A 17,151-nucleotide genomic window follows, 5' to 3' on the forward strand; every position below is an offset into this window, starting at 1 on the left:
TCACACTGCCACACACGCCTCGGGTGCTTGGAACGTAGTCAAACAACAGTACCCAGGCGTTCCCACCACTGGGACCCACGCCACTGTCAAATTGAAACTTGCACGCAAATTGCTGCTACTTCTCATGACCCCCTACCGTCATATGAGACTCGCGACGGTGCGATAGGATCAGGTATCTGAGCTCGGCCTCTGGCGGAAAGAAAAGCCCTTCGGAAAAGACGGAGCGAAGCGAGCGATCGAGAGAAGGGGAAAAGAGAGAAGCCTCAAGGGGTTCCGATGGGTGCTTCCATCATCTTCTACCTTCGGTTTCTCCCCCGTGGAACCGTCCGACCATCCCCTTTTTTCTGCCACACACACTAGATCGATTTTGGGTTGGCCGATCTCACGATGAGGCCGGCGTTTCATGTAGAGGTGGGACTTGGATTCGCACTCGTCATCTCCATCTCGACGCTGTGAGTCCTTCCTTCCCCCAATTCTCAAGTTTCTACGTTAGGTCGATCCACGTCGGAGCGTTGTTTGCCGCCGGTCTGTTTGGTTTTCCTCCGACCTCTCCTTTATTCTTCGCTTCGGATTCGGGATTACATAACAGTAGAAACCAATGTCTCTAATTTCTCCTTCAGAGTCTGCGTTTCCTATTCAGGAAGCTGGAAGCGTTGATGATTTCGAGTTCATCTGGATCATGTGATTGTGAAATAGCCATGAGTTAACCTCTGTCTGCAATGAAATTATTTATGATCGCAGCTTATCTTCAAGAATCGGTTGGATTTTGTTCACCCATGGGTTGGCCCTTTAGAATCTTGGGATTGTACTTTGACTGCTGATTCTAATCGGAAATTATAAAAAGGTTGCGTACAAATAAGTCACTTTCTATAGATCAATTCAACCTAGGTAGATCATTATCTCGACTTTTTATAGAATTCTAGGTAGAGTTGGTGTCGTAGTGTCTCGAAGTTATATTTGCTTTCGATTTGTTTTCTTTTCTAGAGAAACTAGCGGATAATATCTTCCTTGGGTGGCAGAGTCGGCCTGTTCCTTTCACCAGTGTTGCTTGTTTGATTATTATACCAGTGCGCATTTGACTCTGTTGTTGCATTCCTGAAATATCTTCTTTGAATTAGCCTAGTCGTGTTGGACTGCGTGGATTCATTTGACTAAATTTCCACTTCTTTGACGTATCAACCGCTGGCTTTTCCTATTTCTTCTTCTTCTTCTTATGGTATTCCACGGTGGGTGGAGCAATCAGCGAGCTTTCTCTTTGCTCCTTTGATTAGACTATTCTAGCTTTGGCATGATGTCATATCTCCCCATAATGAAAAAGCTTCAATTTTTATTGATATAAAACGGGGGTTTCTTTCCTGAGATGGCGGGGGATTCAGTTTTATTCTAGTTCTCTTATTTTATTTTTGAGGGTTGTTGATTTGTGATGTGTGTTTATAACTTGGTTTCAAGAATCTTTTGTGATATTTGACAAGCTCTTTATTGGTATTAATTTAACTATTTCATTCAATTGCTAAATCTTGCATGATCATATTACTAACTGTTTCATGTTAAAAGCAGCTGAAGGATCGAACCGAGGTTTCCATTTCAAACTTCGTTGATCGGGTGATAACTAATTAATGGCTTCTTTGTGAATACCATATCTGGAAGTTCAATATCCTTATATCTTAGCAATTGTTCTTTTGGCTTCCCAACCACGAATGGGGGCAAACTGCTGTGTTGCTGCCAAGGACAAACTCGTGCAGGATACTTCTCTTTCTACATGTAGGAACGTAAGACACTCACCTTCGTGGAGCTTTCGACGGGACAACAGAACACACATAGAGGACATCATGGATAACCCTACTTCACTTTCTCATATCAGTAGTGGGGACGCCAGCTTCAAAACTAAGGTTGGGGTAGCATCTGAAACTGGACTTCTTGATGGCAGTAGTCCTTTGAAAAATTTTCAGGCACAGCAGTGGCACAAGTCTCCCTTTAAAACCAGAAGTTCTCGGAAATCAAGAGACAATGGCAGTGGTAAGACATTTCATTTTGTTTCTTCCATGTACACATGAAACCTTCTGGTTTTTCTTTGGTAAGTGGCCAAGTTAGCTGATAAGAATAGAATTATTAGTTTGTGTGGCTAGAGTAGTGTGCAATTTAGTTGTATTTTTACCGTTCCAAGGCATCTCTATATGTAGCAAAATCTTCCATAGAATGTCCTTAGCTAATCACAAAAATGATTAAGTTATTCACTCTTCTCTCCCACCTAGATTCTTCTATATTATGTGTAAGTGTGGCTTAGAAACTTACTTATTCTGCACAACACATTCTTATCAGGGCTTTTAAATGCTTTAACATGAATTCTTTTAGGATCTGTTTGTAAGTATCAGTACTAGAATTTTCATTCCTACTGGTTAATGCTGCTAGAGATATTGTGTTGTAGGCTTTTTGGTTGAGAAATAACAGCTGCGGAAACCAAACAATGTTTCTTAATAAAGCTGGTATCACAGTTGTTTGATGACAACATCTTGTGATCCTCTATGTTTTTAATTCTGTGTTGACTAAAGGAAGCCTACAGATGTTGTTTGATGATGACATTATTTAGGACTATCCTCTGGAATAATACACAACTGTATAGATGAGTATGTAGATGCATTGTTAACAACATGAATGCTAAACATGAATGAATATTATTTAGGACTATCCATATAGATGATTCTGTAGTACTCCTTTTGGTATTTAGACCCTAGCTAATGTAGGACTACAGGAGCGCAATGTTACAAACATATTTGATCATTACATTCTGCTACTTCATGTAACTGATGAATTGTTCTAAGAGTCCTAGTTGGAATTAGAGATTTGACACTAGTAGCACCAGAAATAGATGTGCTTGTAAGCTTTGAAGACATGCATTGCATTGTTATTTTTTGTTGCAATAGAATTATCATCGTAAATAAATCTCTCTTTTTCATCCTTTGAAGGCCTATCTCATTCTCAAGTTGGAGAATACCCCTACGCGATGGTAATATTTTGTCATAGACCAACTACTATGGCTAATAATGCATTATATCCAAAGGCATTAGATGATTAAACTTTTCTTGTTAGTGCAACTAATTTTGGTCCCTGCTCTCAGAGGAAGATAGTGACTCTAAATTACGGTCAATAGTTGTCTGCTGCTGACATTTTATGATGCATATAGTGGTATTTCCTTTGAAGTTTCTTTTTACATTTTGTTCATTTAACAGGTCAATCCAATGGAAGCGACATATCCCTTGAGGTGATCTGGATCAAGTTGTGACTGAGTTTGCAAATTTGCATTCTATACTATCTTTTAGTAATGAATTATCATATATTTATTTAATGCTATTTAATTTAATGTGTAGTTCAAGGGCTGGACTAAATCATCATGCGTAGGATGCACTTCATATGACAGGCCAACGGGTTTTGTGCCTTCAACATCTTCAGTTTCCAAAGAAGATCCTTCATCGTCATGGAGTCACTCTTTACCCTCTGATCTGACATCATCAAGAAAGGCTCAAAGTTCACCAGGTTACCAACTCTCTAGGATGATATCTGACAGTAGAATCCCATCTCTGAACTCTTTGAATGAGAACAGCTTCCCCGAAGGAAGGCAGTCCTTCGGACTGTCTGTTTGCAGCAATGACTTGCCCATGGGAGGATCTCATGGTAGTTCTTCTGATGGGTGGTCCATGTGCATGTTCTCAGATCTTGCTTCTTCTCAGAGGGAGAGATGGTCCTATGACAGTGAAAACCTTAGCACCATTAACAGCAAAATTGGAAAATTAATTCCAGAGCAACCAAGACCTGTCTCTCTTAATCAGCAAAAATGCAAAATATGCTTGAAGCTATTACAGAAAAAATCTCCATGGAGTTCCCACAAAGTTGTCTCCAGCAATGAGCTCTCTGTGGTTGCAGTTCTGTTCTGTGGTCATGCCTACCATGCTGAATGTTTGGACAACTTAACACCAGAAACCGACAGACATGACCCACCTTGCCCTGTTTGCATTTATGGGGAAAAATCCATCACAAAGCTATTTGGAAAGGCTCAATCAAGTGGTAGAAGCAACGGATCTAGGATTGTGGTGGCTGACACTGATATGGCTGGAGATACATTCTCCGAGTGGTGGAGGGCTGGTAAGGGGCATCGGATGGGAGCCAGTTCTAGCCTGAAGAACTCGTTTAGCAAGCCGTTTAGGCAACACCTCTCCATCGAAATGCCACCGTCACCAACAGTTTCAGAAAATGAATCTACCAGGAAGAAGGGATACTGGGCGAGATACTGGAAGGATTGAGTTTGCTGGCTCTTGTAATTGGCCAGACAAGCACTCGATTGTCTCTTGTTGATTGGCCAGACGATCCAAGTTTTATCTTTGTGCACTTCTAAGGTTCCGGCATCCTCCAAGATCTAAATTGGTGCCACGGAAGGGTGCTTGTAAGGGTAAAGTCTGTTTGCTCGTTTGGTGGTTACCTCAGCACAATAGAACTATTTTCAAAGCCTTTTTGCTGTACAATATTTCTTCCCTCGTGTTCAAAGGTTAGCTCATAGTCAGGTGATGTTTCAGTCATTAGATATTAGAAAAAAAAGAAGAAAAAACTCTAAGCTCGAGGTCCTGGATGTGATCTAGGCCGTCTTTTCTCTCCTCATTGTTGGGACTCCTAGCAGTCTTGTGGATTCACTGTATCGTTTTGCTACACCTCTGTTCAAGTCTATGATGTATTCATAAATGTTGGATGTTTTAGCATTCTGCATGAGAAAATTGCTTTTCACATTTATTCTAGCCTCATACTTTTTTGTTCCTTTCTAAATTGGTTTACAAAATTTGTTCATTAACTAAACAAGTCTAGTTAATGTTGGATACATCTTTTAGTGGATTTACAGCACATCCGTTTTAGTCTCATGTGGACAGACTTAAATTGATTTATCGAATATACTATTATTAGTTTGAATTTAAATATTTTAGATTAATGGATTAAGACTATTCCATCAGATCATAAGACAATTTCATTACGCAAACATGTTCCAAAGGAAGCATGATCGTCCGGTGGAAGTGTATCAGGCGATAGTACCGTCCAGTGTCAATGTTGTACCATCTAACATAAACGATGATATTATCAGTACTCGAAAATCGTGGATAAGATACTTTTAAGCTTCAAGTTTGAATCTGGGACGGAGCAGTTGATCGATGGAGACCGCCGCACTCATCGCAACGATGGCCACCCTTTGGTAGAGTAGCCATCAGGAGTGATGTGACTACACCAATCCTACAGAGTATTCAGGGTTGATTCAGCCATCAGGAGTTATGGATCGATTCGAGTGACCAGATCACCCGTGCAAAATTTCAGGGTCGGGTTCAGTCGCGGGAAGCAACGCCAACCGGAACGGGTGGGCCTTGCGTTGGACAGCTGTCGCGAATACATTGTTTTGTGTCGGTCTTGCTGGTTCAAATAGAGGGAAGCGAAGCTGCAGACCTGCATGCTCTCCGTCTCCGTTCTCGGAGACCCGGGAGGACGAATGCAAATGACGCGATCTGAGGGATTATTGACGAACCACTCGGAGCCGGCGGTGGTGACGAGGAATCAATGGGAGGTGGAGTTCTCGCGCTTCTTCAATTTACCACGGTGGGCCTCCGGCGCTCCGGCTGCCCTCCGGGCTCTCCCCAAGGGCAAGATCCGATCCACGGGCACATGGATCACCTCCTCCTCCCCGGCCCTTCTCATCCTGCACAAGCCGACCGGCGCCTCTGCCTTCGTCCTCTCCGTCAACGTCCAGGAATACGCTCTTGTTTGTATCCCCTCTTGTCTTCGTCTCTCATTGAGCCCTAAAATTAGGACTTAAATATGGCCTTTTTCTCTTTTGTTCGTTCTTGTATATTTTCCTCTGCGTTTCTGTCTACGGCAAGAAGCTCCACGCAAGTGCATTGGACTTAACTCCGTGCATTTGTGTCGATTTTTGGTAATCTTCTTTTTCTTCCATCACCAATGTGTGTCGAAGGACATCCTATTGCGTATTGTTTGTAGAGCCCGAATGCTTGGTACTAATGTGGTAATTTATTTCTGATGCATCTAGAATGTAGAGTTTCATTGTAGTGTGTTCCTAATGGGCTTTGATCTTAGCAAATGTTTTTTCCAAAAAATTCCAATGCTAAAACACCAAAACAAGGAAAAAGGATTTAATAATACCTCAGTAGAAAGCTAGTCGACTTGGATGTTGTTCTTTTTCCTCTTCTTCTTTTCTTTTCTCTTTCAATTTTTTATGTTACCAAACTCCTCGTTTCGCTTCCTCTTGTGATTTTTGCAAGTGTTATTGGACGACTATAGATAAGCATCAGATATATGTGGATTAATTGAGCAGCAAACCAAATGTGTCCTTTCTCTGCTTAGGAGGAACACTTTGTTTCCAGTCTCCTCTTCTCATGGCCGCAAGTTTCATGTGTTTCTCAATGCCCGGTCAGGGGGAGCAGGGTGGTCTTCATGAGTTACATGGATGTCTCCAGCCAGGCGAGTTCGTTTGTGCTCTCTCACTCTGTTTTTCGTACAATGTTATATGCCAACCATCAATAGTATGAAATATGAATTACACTGTTGAGAGCTCACATAGATGTTAGACTTTATATACCGAGTTGAATTTTCTGGACTGAGCTTCTGCTTGTTCCATCCCTGGTTTACATGGTTCCCCTTGTTTCCTAAATCTTATCATGAACAGCGATTGTTCTTGTAGCTATTTATCCCCAAGTTAGGATGAACTAAAATCTCTTACAATTTTACAATATTTGTGATCTTGTGGCTTGCTGTTTTCTTGTCTTTATCATATTGTTTTTTGCTTCATTTCTTCACTTGGTGATGTGGCTACGGTAATTACTTTTTGCAATGTTGCAGATTCAGAAGTTTGCTGTGCGATTCCCAACTTGTTCTGATGTTGAAGCATTCCTTGCTTTTGTGAAGGTGCATAAAATCTTTGCATTTTCTTTCTCTTTTTCCCTAAGTGATCTGGTCAATCTACAAGGCTGCTAGATTTTAGTTTAAGGTGTGATCTGGTGAATTTTTGGTTTGATGGACATATATGTATATGTTATTTGATATTTTTTGGACCTAAGGAGAATTTTAGGTTTTTAAGTTGGTGTCTTAGGCTCGAGTCATCAGAGAACTAAATTGAGAAGTAATTTTTTGGCATTTTCTATAAAATTTCCAAACAGGATGTGTATTTAGTTTCAGCTTAGTTCCATTTTTCAGAAGTTCAATTGATTTATACCTGTTATATGTGACCTTAGGAATGTTCAAGGGGAATGCCGGACAGTGACTTTGCACGTGAAACTTCATCTCAATCTGAAATAATTTCCTCTAATGGACTTCAGTATAGGTATAAGTCTCTGCCAGGTTTTCTTTCCATTAACTGCATTCTTAGTTGAGGAGATAGACTGACATGATGCCTGAATATTCTTGCCGTCGGTTAATCAAGTTCTGGAGAACCTACAACAGCATGTGGTTTGGAAGTACCAGCTTTAAGTTACAGCAGGGAGCAACCAGAGTTGCTGCATTCTAGCTGCACTCATTCCATTTGCCCTGGCTTTCCACCTAGCTTTACAGAGCTTCTAACCAACTGTTCGAATGGTACCCAAAAAGGCATGTCGGAGCAAAACTGTTCTGCAAATGGATTCCTGAATAAAAATTCTGCTTCCATTTCCATCTAATGAAGTTTTTGCTTAATTTTCTTTTTTTATTTAAATTAATAGAGCAAACAAATCCCATAGCTGAGCCTGATGTTCCCTCTCCTGATGAGGTCTAATTATTAAGTTCCATATATGCGTTTATAGAAATATCTACTCAATTTTGATTCTTAAATATTGTAATACTAACTAAAATCATGAGACAATTTTGATTGATTTTGTGTTGCAGGAACACCCAGTGGATCCTCTCTTACAAGGTACTTCAATGACATTACCCTAAAAGATGCAAGAGAATCTGATTAGATACAACAATTTTATTTCCTAGCCGTTTGCTGTTTCGTTTACTTGGACTCGTAGATGCTTCCAAGCAAGTGGACTCAATGTCAGGAGCTGATATTAAGAGAAAAATTGTGGTATATTCTGACTTGTTACTGATTGTTATACGCTTGTTATATATATCACTACCTACTTATCTATATTTTTCTTTGGTACTGGTTCCAGGAATACATGTCAGATGCTACTTTTCATGGTATGCCATTTTTGACTTTCCAATTTGCAATCATATTTGTTACTAATTTTTTCCATTTAAAAGATCAGAGCTTAGTGTGTGGCATGCTAAATTATCTATTCTGCTAATCTGTTAATGTTTATAAATTTGATGAAGATGAATTCACGAGGAAAAGTTCTCGACCATCTTTCCTACTGTCCTGAATGAGGTTTTACGTAGTGGCATAATGTAATTAATAGATGAAGAAGAGATTTGACGGGAGATATACATTTTGTTGTTGCAGAGATGCTATTCAAACTGGAGAAGGTCATTGATGAGTTGGGCGGCGATTTAGCACTATAGGTGGCTGGCTTGCTCATTTCGTGGTGACTCTCATCCTGTGTTTTTGATTAGTCTTAACAACAGAAAGGTCAACTTAGGGTAATCTCTCTCTCTCTCTCTCTCTCTCTCTCTCTCTCTCTCTTTGCTAATAGGTATGTTCTGTGAAGCTGTTGAATAGAATTTAAAAGTTTGGTGTACCAAGTCTTGTTTTGGCATAGGAGCAACCTGATTTTATAGCACAATCTGGACTTCGTTTCTTTTCTCTTCTCGAATTTGTTTCGCGTTAATTCCATATCAGCAGAATCTGTAACCTAATTTGACTGAGTGGGACGTATTTCGATCACGGGACGACGAAATGTTTGTGTCAACGTGAAGGTCAAAGTTAGACAAATGGCGGTAACACAATCACTGGTAAGAGTTGATTCTGGGTTAGTTTTGTTCGTAGCATAATCTATTTTCTTCTGGCTTATGAATAATGATGGATTGGTTTTGTTCGCAGCAGTCATTTCCTGTTGGGTTATGAATGATGACAGAATAATGTATGCCAGTCATTAATTGATGAAAAATTTTGTTATAAATCACCTAATGGTGCAGAATGAATCCCTACACCCATACGACTTAGGATTAGACTGGCCCCACAGAAATGAAAATTATATTGTACTATATGGGTTTGAACTTTAGACTGATTAAAATGATTATTATCTACATGATTTTTTTTTTACCAACATATAGAGAAAATATTTTGTTATGATTATTCATATTTGAGATTATAATTATTAATATGGATTTTTTCCATATAAAAAAGAAAGGTGAATTTTTAAAAAATATTCATAAGTTTAAAAATTTCTCACTGTGTTTAACTTTGAAAATTTCTTAAATAATATATTTTTTTCAAAATGATGATCGTTGATCATTATCCTTTGTCTTGTTGATAGCTTCCCTCCATGTGCGCATGGACTGGTTAGTTGTCCCTCTTCATGCGTGGGCTAATCTCGTTAGCTATCCCCTTCACAATGTCCTTGGGATTCGGTAAGAATGATTAGGGCTAGCATTGGCGCTCGCGATGCCCTTGGGTTCAAGAAGAACAAATGATGGAAGTGACATAGGGAGGAGGAGGAGGCGATGGGCCTCTAAAATCATCTTTTCATATGACTAAAGGCGTTCCGTAAAAAATTCTTAAACTTAAAGTTTATTTTTGAGAATTAATTCAAAAATATATTATAGTTTTGGAATAATGATGAAAATAATAATATTATTATCGATTAAATATAGTTGAAACATTTTTCGTTCAGACTTTCGTTAGAAACATCACTTCTTGTTCGACTGTAAACATGACTTACGTGTTAAACATACCATCAGCGTTTATCCAAAGTCAAGATCGAGCTCTGTGACATTCATAGCCACACAATTATTGTTCACGGAAAAAAAAATAACTTTAATCCGAAGTCATAATTTGTATCTATTCACTTTATGATAGACCAAAGTGTGCACGGAGCATTAAAACCATTCGTACCTTATCACGTCAATCCGACTGATCTCGTCCAATCATGATCTTTCTCCCATGGTCCCGTTTGTACAATCTCTCTCTCTCTCTCTCTCTCTCTCCTCCGCCTCCGATAATAAATGGGACTGTACTCAGGTGGTCATTTTGTTGTTTGGTTGCACCCAATATTTCATGAGATTTTTTTGTTGCAGAATCCCCCCCTCTTTTTTTTTTTTTCCTTTTTATCTTTGTTTAATTCGGCATATCTATCTTTTCTAAGTTCTAAAATGGCATTTTTGCCCTCTCTAGATTTTAGTATATATATATATTATCACTTCATATATTTAAGCCCCTAACTTCTTATATATAATTTTCATATGAACTTTGAAATATTTTATTTTATTCTCTATAGATTTATCAGAGAACTTTGATTCCTCAAACTAGTTTTAGTTTCATTTATATAATATTTATATAAATCTCGAAACAAATAAGATGTTTAAAAAAATAAAATTTTAATTTTTTTTTATAAAGCATAAGTGACGAAGATGAGATTTAAGTTTAAGACCTTACGATAAATTATCAAATTTTTTATCAGTTTGACAGATTTCAAACCCAAGACCTGTGATAAATTATTAAAGTTATTACGAACTATAACTTAAAAAATAATTTTATATTTCAAGTCTAGGGCTTTATAATAGATTGTTGAAATCTTACACCTTCAAAAAAAAATATATCGGATGAAATCTTAAATCCTCAATCTTTGATAAATTAATTTGATACATCATCATCACAAACTAATATTTAACAAAATTTTAATATATTCATAATAAATAATCAAGATATTTACAGCCCCTAACAAAAATCAGGATCATTTATTCTTTTTCCTATAATCCATCTATTTTTGTTTGTAACTTTTTTAATTTGAAAAAACTTTTTCGATGAAAACAAAAACTTTCATCGTTTTCCTCCAAACAAACAAAAAGATAAATCAAGCAGTGCCTTTGGTAAGCGGGCATTCCCCCTTTTTTAATTTTATTTTTTTTGGAGAATAAACTAAAGATCGACCAAATTTTTTACTCAGATTCTTAAGCCCCACTTCTGGAAGAAGACTATGACTTCCCTGTAATTGCACGGATCACAACAATATGACTGCTGTTTTCTCTGATTCTGATACTTTAACAGTGCTGGGTAATAATCCAAGGTTCCCCCTGCTTTCGGCAATGGACGAAGCCTCTGCAAACACACGACAGCGGCGGCACCACGAGAACCAAGAACACTGCATAATGCTTGTCGACTGAGGTCAGCACGTTGGGCGATCTTGTGATCGCCATGGCCTCGGTGTTCCCCGCCACCGGTACCACATGGTACGGAGCAGAATTGGAGCTTCTTTCATGTCAGAAACAAATACAGCTCAGGTGGGTCAACAGCGGGACATGTGGTTGCTTGCCATGGATTGTCCTCGTGTTTGCTTTGAGAGCCTCCTTGGGAGCAAAGGGTGGCAGTAAAACGCGGTTCCCAAGGAAGGACAACATCAATGTCATCGAGTGATGGCACAACTGCAGTGGTACTGCACACCTTTTGCATGGGTCCTTCCTGCCATTTTTCATCTTCGTGTGATGTACTGCGGCTCTCATTATGCATAAATGCCCGTCGCGTTAAGGTCTGTGCAGCACCACATCACTTGCGCCTCCTCACTCGCACTCCAACATGAAAGACCCACTCATCGTGCAGAAATGTGGAGAGAATACCTTCTCATCCCCCTCCTCCCCTTCCTCCTCCAGTATCACCACCAATGCGTCGACCGAGGTGGCCCGCAACTCGGAGGTGATCTCGAGTAAAGCCGCCAAGAGAAAAGCTCAGGCGGCCGGTGACAAGGGCGCTAAGAAGCGCAGCAGTGACGGGAAGCAGCCTTCTTACCGCGGCGTTCGAATGCGTAACTGGGGCAAATGGGTGTCGGAGATCCGGGAACCCAAGAAGAAGTCGAGGATCTGGCTCGGGACATTCCCCACCGCCGAGATGGCCGCCCGAGCGCATGACGTGGCCGCGCTGACGATCAAGGGGCCATCCGCACACCTCAACTTCCCCGAATTGGCTTCCAAGCTACCGCGGCCGGCCACAGCAGCACCCAAGGACATCCAGGCGGCCGCGGCGCTGGCTGCCGCGGCCACGTTGGGTGGTCACAGCCCGGGGCTCTGCGGGAGCCCGGAATCAGCCCCGAGCCAGAACGAGCCATCACCGATACCCCACTCTCCCGCTCCCACGTCGCCGCGCAGCGATGACGACGGTGCTCTCTTCGACCTACCTGATCTCTTGCTTGACCTAAGAGAAGGCTTCGGCCACTCCTCATCGTGGAACGCTTCCTCGGCGGAGGCCGGCATCGAGTTCAGGGTGGAGGAGCCATTCTTATGGGAATACTACTGATGCTCATAGCCTCCTCTCATGGTTTTTCTCTACCTACTTGGGGCATATCAATTAGCGACAGGCATATCAAACTCTTCGGTATACTTCACTAAGATGTATATATATATATATATCTATCGATCAATCTATCTATGTAGCTAATTATGTCCATCTACAATGTAATGGTGTGATATAGACTTCGAATTCTGATGTATGAGAACACGAAACGGAGTTCAAGTCGCAGTCTTTTATTGCTTTGCTGAAACCGGAAAGCATTTGCTCTGATACATATATATAATACACATATGTGCTTTAGTCCAATCACATAATAACAGCAGCAAGCGGACACATCTCTTTTTCCTTCTTGGGGATATGATTTCGGCACGATCCATTAATCTAAGTGGCAATCCAAGCTTTGGATCGCAAGAGAATCCGCACCCAAATATTCGCATACATCACCTTCCCTCGATGTGGCCTTCCTTTGTGCACAGGAAACCACAAGGCTACATTGCATGGTGATTATGATGTCGTGAGGTTGGTCATTAAGAAGCATATGTTTAGTGTGGCTGATGATTCAGAAAGACTGAAGGCCTCCTAAGAAAACAAACAAAACCTAAAGGTGGATCAGTGGCATGTGACATCAATGACACTTACCTCACACACACGTCTCTCTCCCAATCATCCACACCATGTCATTCCTTCATTGGTCTCTCTCCCCATTCTTAATTGACAAAACTATTCCTTCATTTAAGTTTATTACACACATATATATATATATATATTATATATATTAGGTATTTAAATATTTTATATTTAGTACCAACCATCCATCATAATGGTTGAACTTAGTTTATTGGAGAGATTCTATTGGGAGTAAAATACATGAAGACTTTAAAATATATTTTGTGTGTATGTATATCCAAAAATAAAAATGTAAAACCCATATTTTAATATAATTTTCAGTCAACAAATTAATAGCAATTATTCCTTAATAGTGAGTGACAAGTGCTTGGAAGCCGATATCATTTTCGTACAAGCTGGCAGAGTAAATGCTGTTCATCTCGTAGCAATGCACTCGGTTCAACAAAGGCAACCTCGAGTTATCGACGATTGTACATACATGTAGCATTCAAGTACGTGCTTGCACACATTTCCATTTTGCAATCCAAGTACAATAATCCAATCGTTGGGTTACCCATGTAATTATTACTCAGCATTATATTTTCTGTATTGTTTTCTTAATTTATATTACATATCTTGTGTAATCTAAAAAAATAATCAATCTCGATCATCTATTTTATCATGCTATCTTATGAATATAATTGAAATATATAGAATATTTACGTTAGGATAAAACAAGAAAACAATCGATACATATTGATTATTAAAGGGAAAAAGACTAAGATACATATAGATGAGGACGAGAGACAATACGGTAAAAAACATCAATCGATGGAAGGTGAAAGGGACCGGGAAGCTTTACATCATCAACTAATCATTAACCTGTACAGAATCGAGAACTTCACTGCAGTTGGGTGAATCCAATAAGAAATGGAAGCAATCATGCCAACTTTTTCCTTGTCTGCCTTAGCAAATGGGAAAACACAGGAAAGGGTGCATGGTGGGTGAAATGCAGTTGCGAATGGTCCTTGTCTTGCATTGAACGATGACTCATTATGATGATGCATGGTGGGTGAAGTGCAGTTGTGAATCGTCCTTGTCTTTGCGTTGAACTGTGACTCGTTATGCGCCACTCGGAAGTGCAATGTCCCTTGTGATGGTGGATGGCTGTCCGATTCCGGCAGCTGATCGAAGACACGAGCAGCCTTGCAATGAGGCCATGGTTCTTCCGATTGGGTTGCTGCTCGCTGCTGCTTTGTGATGCCCGATCTCGGTGAAGGGTCAGCGTATTGGGTTAATAGACATGGTTATTACAAAAGAGGCAAGTATGATTTGGTGCTGTGATTCGTACTTCTTTTGTGCACGCATTTTGTATTATCAAGCAACGATCAACAGAGGTTTGAGGTCAATTTCCTTTCCTTTTGTGACTCAAATGTATGGTCGAGATATAGAAACAATTGCAGTCTACAGTGAGATAGAGTACTTCTAATGTTATATATGCCTTAAGTTCTTTTGGTGATGATTTATATCCTTTCCGAGGAACTCAGAATATAAGATTTATACTAATACAAGGGTGTATAATTTTACCCTTACGATTAAAGGATGTATTTTTATTACTCGAACCCGAATCGTCCGAGTCAATTCATTGTTTAGCTTTAACTTTCGATATATTTTTAGGAATTAGCTTATTCAACTTAAGACTTCAAGTAATGCTATTGGTTCTAATAAATTGTGACAAGGGTAAAATTTCTATGGTGCCTAAGGAAAAGAACAGTGCATCTTTAATGAACATAAGTAAGAGTAGCTAATGAGAGAAAGATGCCTTGTTTTTGCTTGACTTAGACCTAATTATGATCCTCAAGAAAGTTGTGCAAGGGTCAATATAAGCAAAGCATAAAGTTCCTCATTCTTTATTTTTTTCTACTTCTTTTAATGTATTTTAGCAAAAGAGGAGGGAGGGTAATCTATAGCCTGCCTTAGCTTTTCTTTATGTTGGAAAGAAGAAGCTCATCAAGTGCCTCTTTTACCTCTATCATGAGATACTTCTATGCTTTTGCTTTAGGTGCATCCCTCCTCCTAGTATTCTTCTATAGTTTATCCTTGGACTAAAAAAGAAGAAAGGTAGAGCCTTATGTGTCCTTTTTTCTTCTTACCAGTTGGAATAAGATTTCTATGACCTACACCTTATGAGGTTGAATTCCAAAAGTTTCATTTCCCAAAGAAATTCCAAAGCATATGATGGTCTCATTTTTCATTATTATATCATAAGGAAATAAGTAGAGATAGCAGAGTTTTTTTTTTCTTTTCTTTTTTTTCGGTGGTATCGATCGAAGGATTTTTATTGTATTTATTTTTCTTCCATTCAAGGAGAAAATGATGCATGAACACATCACCTTCAAAAGATGGCGGCAATATGCTGCTGTGACATGAAAATACCAGGAAAAAAAAATGTAAATTTCATGCAACTGTTCACTTCAAAGTTGATCCTCTCTTTAATGATGGGAACATGGTCTTTTTTTACCTAAATAGAAGATAAGGTGCAAGCAACAAAAAGAACTGTGAGAAAGAACAGAAATAAAAGAGAAAGAAGAAAGCGAAATAAAGAAGAGATAGAGACATGTGAAGAGAAAAAGTGAAAGGAAGAAAATATGCACAGTGGGGCCACAGGAAGACAACTTCAACTACAAGCTTTTGAGGTTTATCAATCCAGAAGTGGGAGGCAAGTTAAGTTTCTTTATAGAAGTAAAAGCTAGAAAAAATGAGAAAGTATATACTCAATCAAAATAATGAATGTTAAATAAATTTTCATTCTTTGTAATCTTAAAGGGAGGAGAGTAAATTAGGTTACTAACAATAACTCATTAATTGAGTCAAAATTGAAGGCTATTCAATTAGCCATTTGAATCACAAAAATAATGCAAACAATGGTAGAGAAGCTAACAAGTAAAAGAAAGAGTACAAGTATATTATGTGGTAGTTTGATCTGAACTATAACCTACATCAACTTTATAGGTTCTCTACTCCTCAAGACCTTCATAATAATACATGCTACTTAAGATCTTCTTCATGGGTGAGATTAAGTGACATACTGCCCCTCCTTGGATCCCATTGTTTCAAGGCATACACTTCCTTTCAGCAAAAGCCTACAAGATTCTACCCTCTAAATTTTGTAATTCAAGATTTCAATCTCACAAGTTTTGAGACTTATTGATTGCTGAAAAGATAGGTTTCAAGGATAAGCACAGATAATGGTGAGGATCTGCTACTTAAACCCTAGTCAACATATCAGTTATCATAGCTCTTCAATGGGTCATCTATAAAGTTGAGTATCAAGCATATGGCAACTCAAATAAAGATTGTGATCCCATTTTAGCTCTAAAGTGCTATTATAATTCGAAATATTGAGCTATTTGTTGGCCAAGAATAGGAGTCAACACATTCTTATCGAGCAAGTCTTTTGATGTTTTCTTAATCTCTTGTCCAAAGACTTCAAATAGTTTCATAAGAAGGTGAAACTATGCTACCACTTTGGAGTTTTACTTCATCAATCAAAACAAATCTGTGATTTCTTGAATTAAACAAAATCGAAATCAACAATAAGAGGCATGCTTTTTTTGTCTGTCTGTAAAGCCAAGATGCTTTGAATCCTTGTAAAGATCTGGAAATGCATCTATCAGGAGGATTTTTAATTATAATTCACTGTATCAATTACTTAATTTTCTGGTGATGATGACTTTTTATTTTTTCCAATCTTTTCTGGATGTTTAATCTTTGGACTCATTCGAACAATCCAAAGTAGGCACTGCAATGCCTTCCTTTTCCTTCTTGGCCTCTGAAGGAGATGACAATGCCATATGGCATGCTCTTTTTTTTCTACATTATCATTGTTTTTCTCGATTTTATTATTTGATATCAATGTGAAGAACTGCTTTCATCTCAACTAAATCCCTCGACACCTAACCTCGGATCATTATTATTTTAACTTTATTTATCTTGTGAGATAAATCAAAATATTATAATCTTTCAATATGATATTAAATTACGATATTACAATCTCTCTTGTTTAAGGGATTGACATACTCGTCAAAATCAAATCATAATATGATAATACGATACAGGTAAAGTTTAACCTAATAATGACTCCACATTAA

General features: G+C 38.8%; 3 protein-coding genes across 3 annotated transcripts; all 3 read left to right on the plus strand.

Annotated features, from left to right (window-relative positions):
- Positions 1–132: 132 nt before the first annotated feature.
- LOC103982812 (uncharacterized) lies at positions 133–4,776 on the plus strand. The gene is made up of 4 exons (XM_009399846.3): positions 133–452; positions 1,558–2,016; positions 3,228–3,259; positions 3,366–4,776. Exons 2-4 carry the CDS (start codon positions 1,698–1,700, stop codon positions 4,293–4,295), a joined length of 1,281 nt encoding a protein of 426 aa, XP_009398121.2. The 5' UTR covers positions 133–452; positions 1,558–1,697; the 3' UTR covers positions 4,296–4,776.
- Positions 4,777–4,902: 126 nt separating this feature from the next.
- LOC103983449 (protein POOR HOMOLOGOUS SYNAPSIS 1) lies at positions 4,903–9,032 on the plus strand. Its single transcript, XM_065148131.1, has 10 exons — positions 4,903–5,785; positions 6,385–6,501; positions 6,880–6,945; positions 7,272–7,360; positions 7,460–7,673; positions 7,736–7,780; positions 7,897–7,924; positions 8,025–8,080; positions 8,169–8,196; positions 8,459–9,032. Exons 1-10 carry the CDS (start codon positions 5,477–5,479, stop codon positions 8,515–8,517), a joined length of 1,011 nt encoding a protein of 336 aa, XP_065004203.1. The 5' UTR covers positions 4,903–5,476; the 3' UTR covers positions 8,518–9,032.
- Positions 9,033–11,126: 2,094 nt separating this feature from the next.
- On the plus strand, positions 11,127–12,622 carry LOC135635204 (ethylene-responsive transcription factor ERF039-like). The gene has a single exon (XM_065146130.1). The coding sequence runs from the start codon at positions 11,687–11,689 to the stop codon at positions 12,398–12,400; it is 714 nt and encodes a 237-aa protein (XP_065002202.1). The 5' UTR covers positions 11,127–11,686; the 3' UTR covers positions 12,401–12,622.
- Positions 12,623–17,151: the final 4,529 nt, after the last annotated feature.

Source organism: Musa acuminata, chromosome BXJ3-4 (assembly GCF_036884655.1).
Source record: "Musa acuminata AAA Group cultivar baxijiao chromosome BXJ3-4, Cavendish_Baxijiao_AAA, whole genome shotgun sequence".
In the NCBI taxonomy this organism is placed as follows: domain Eukaryota; kingdom Viridiplantae; phylum Streptophyta; class Magnoliopsida; order Zingiberales; family Musaceae; genus Musa; species Musa acuminata.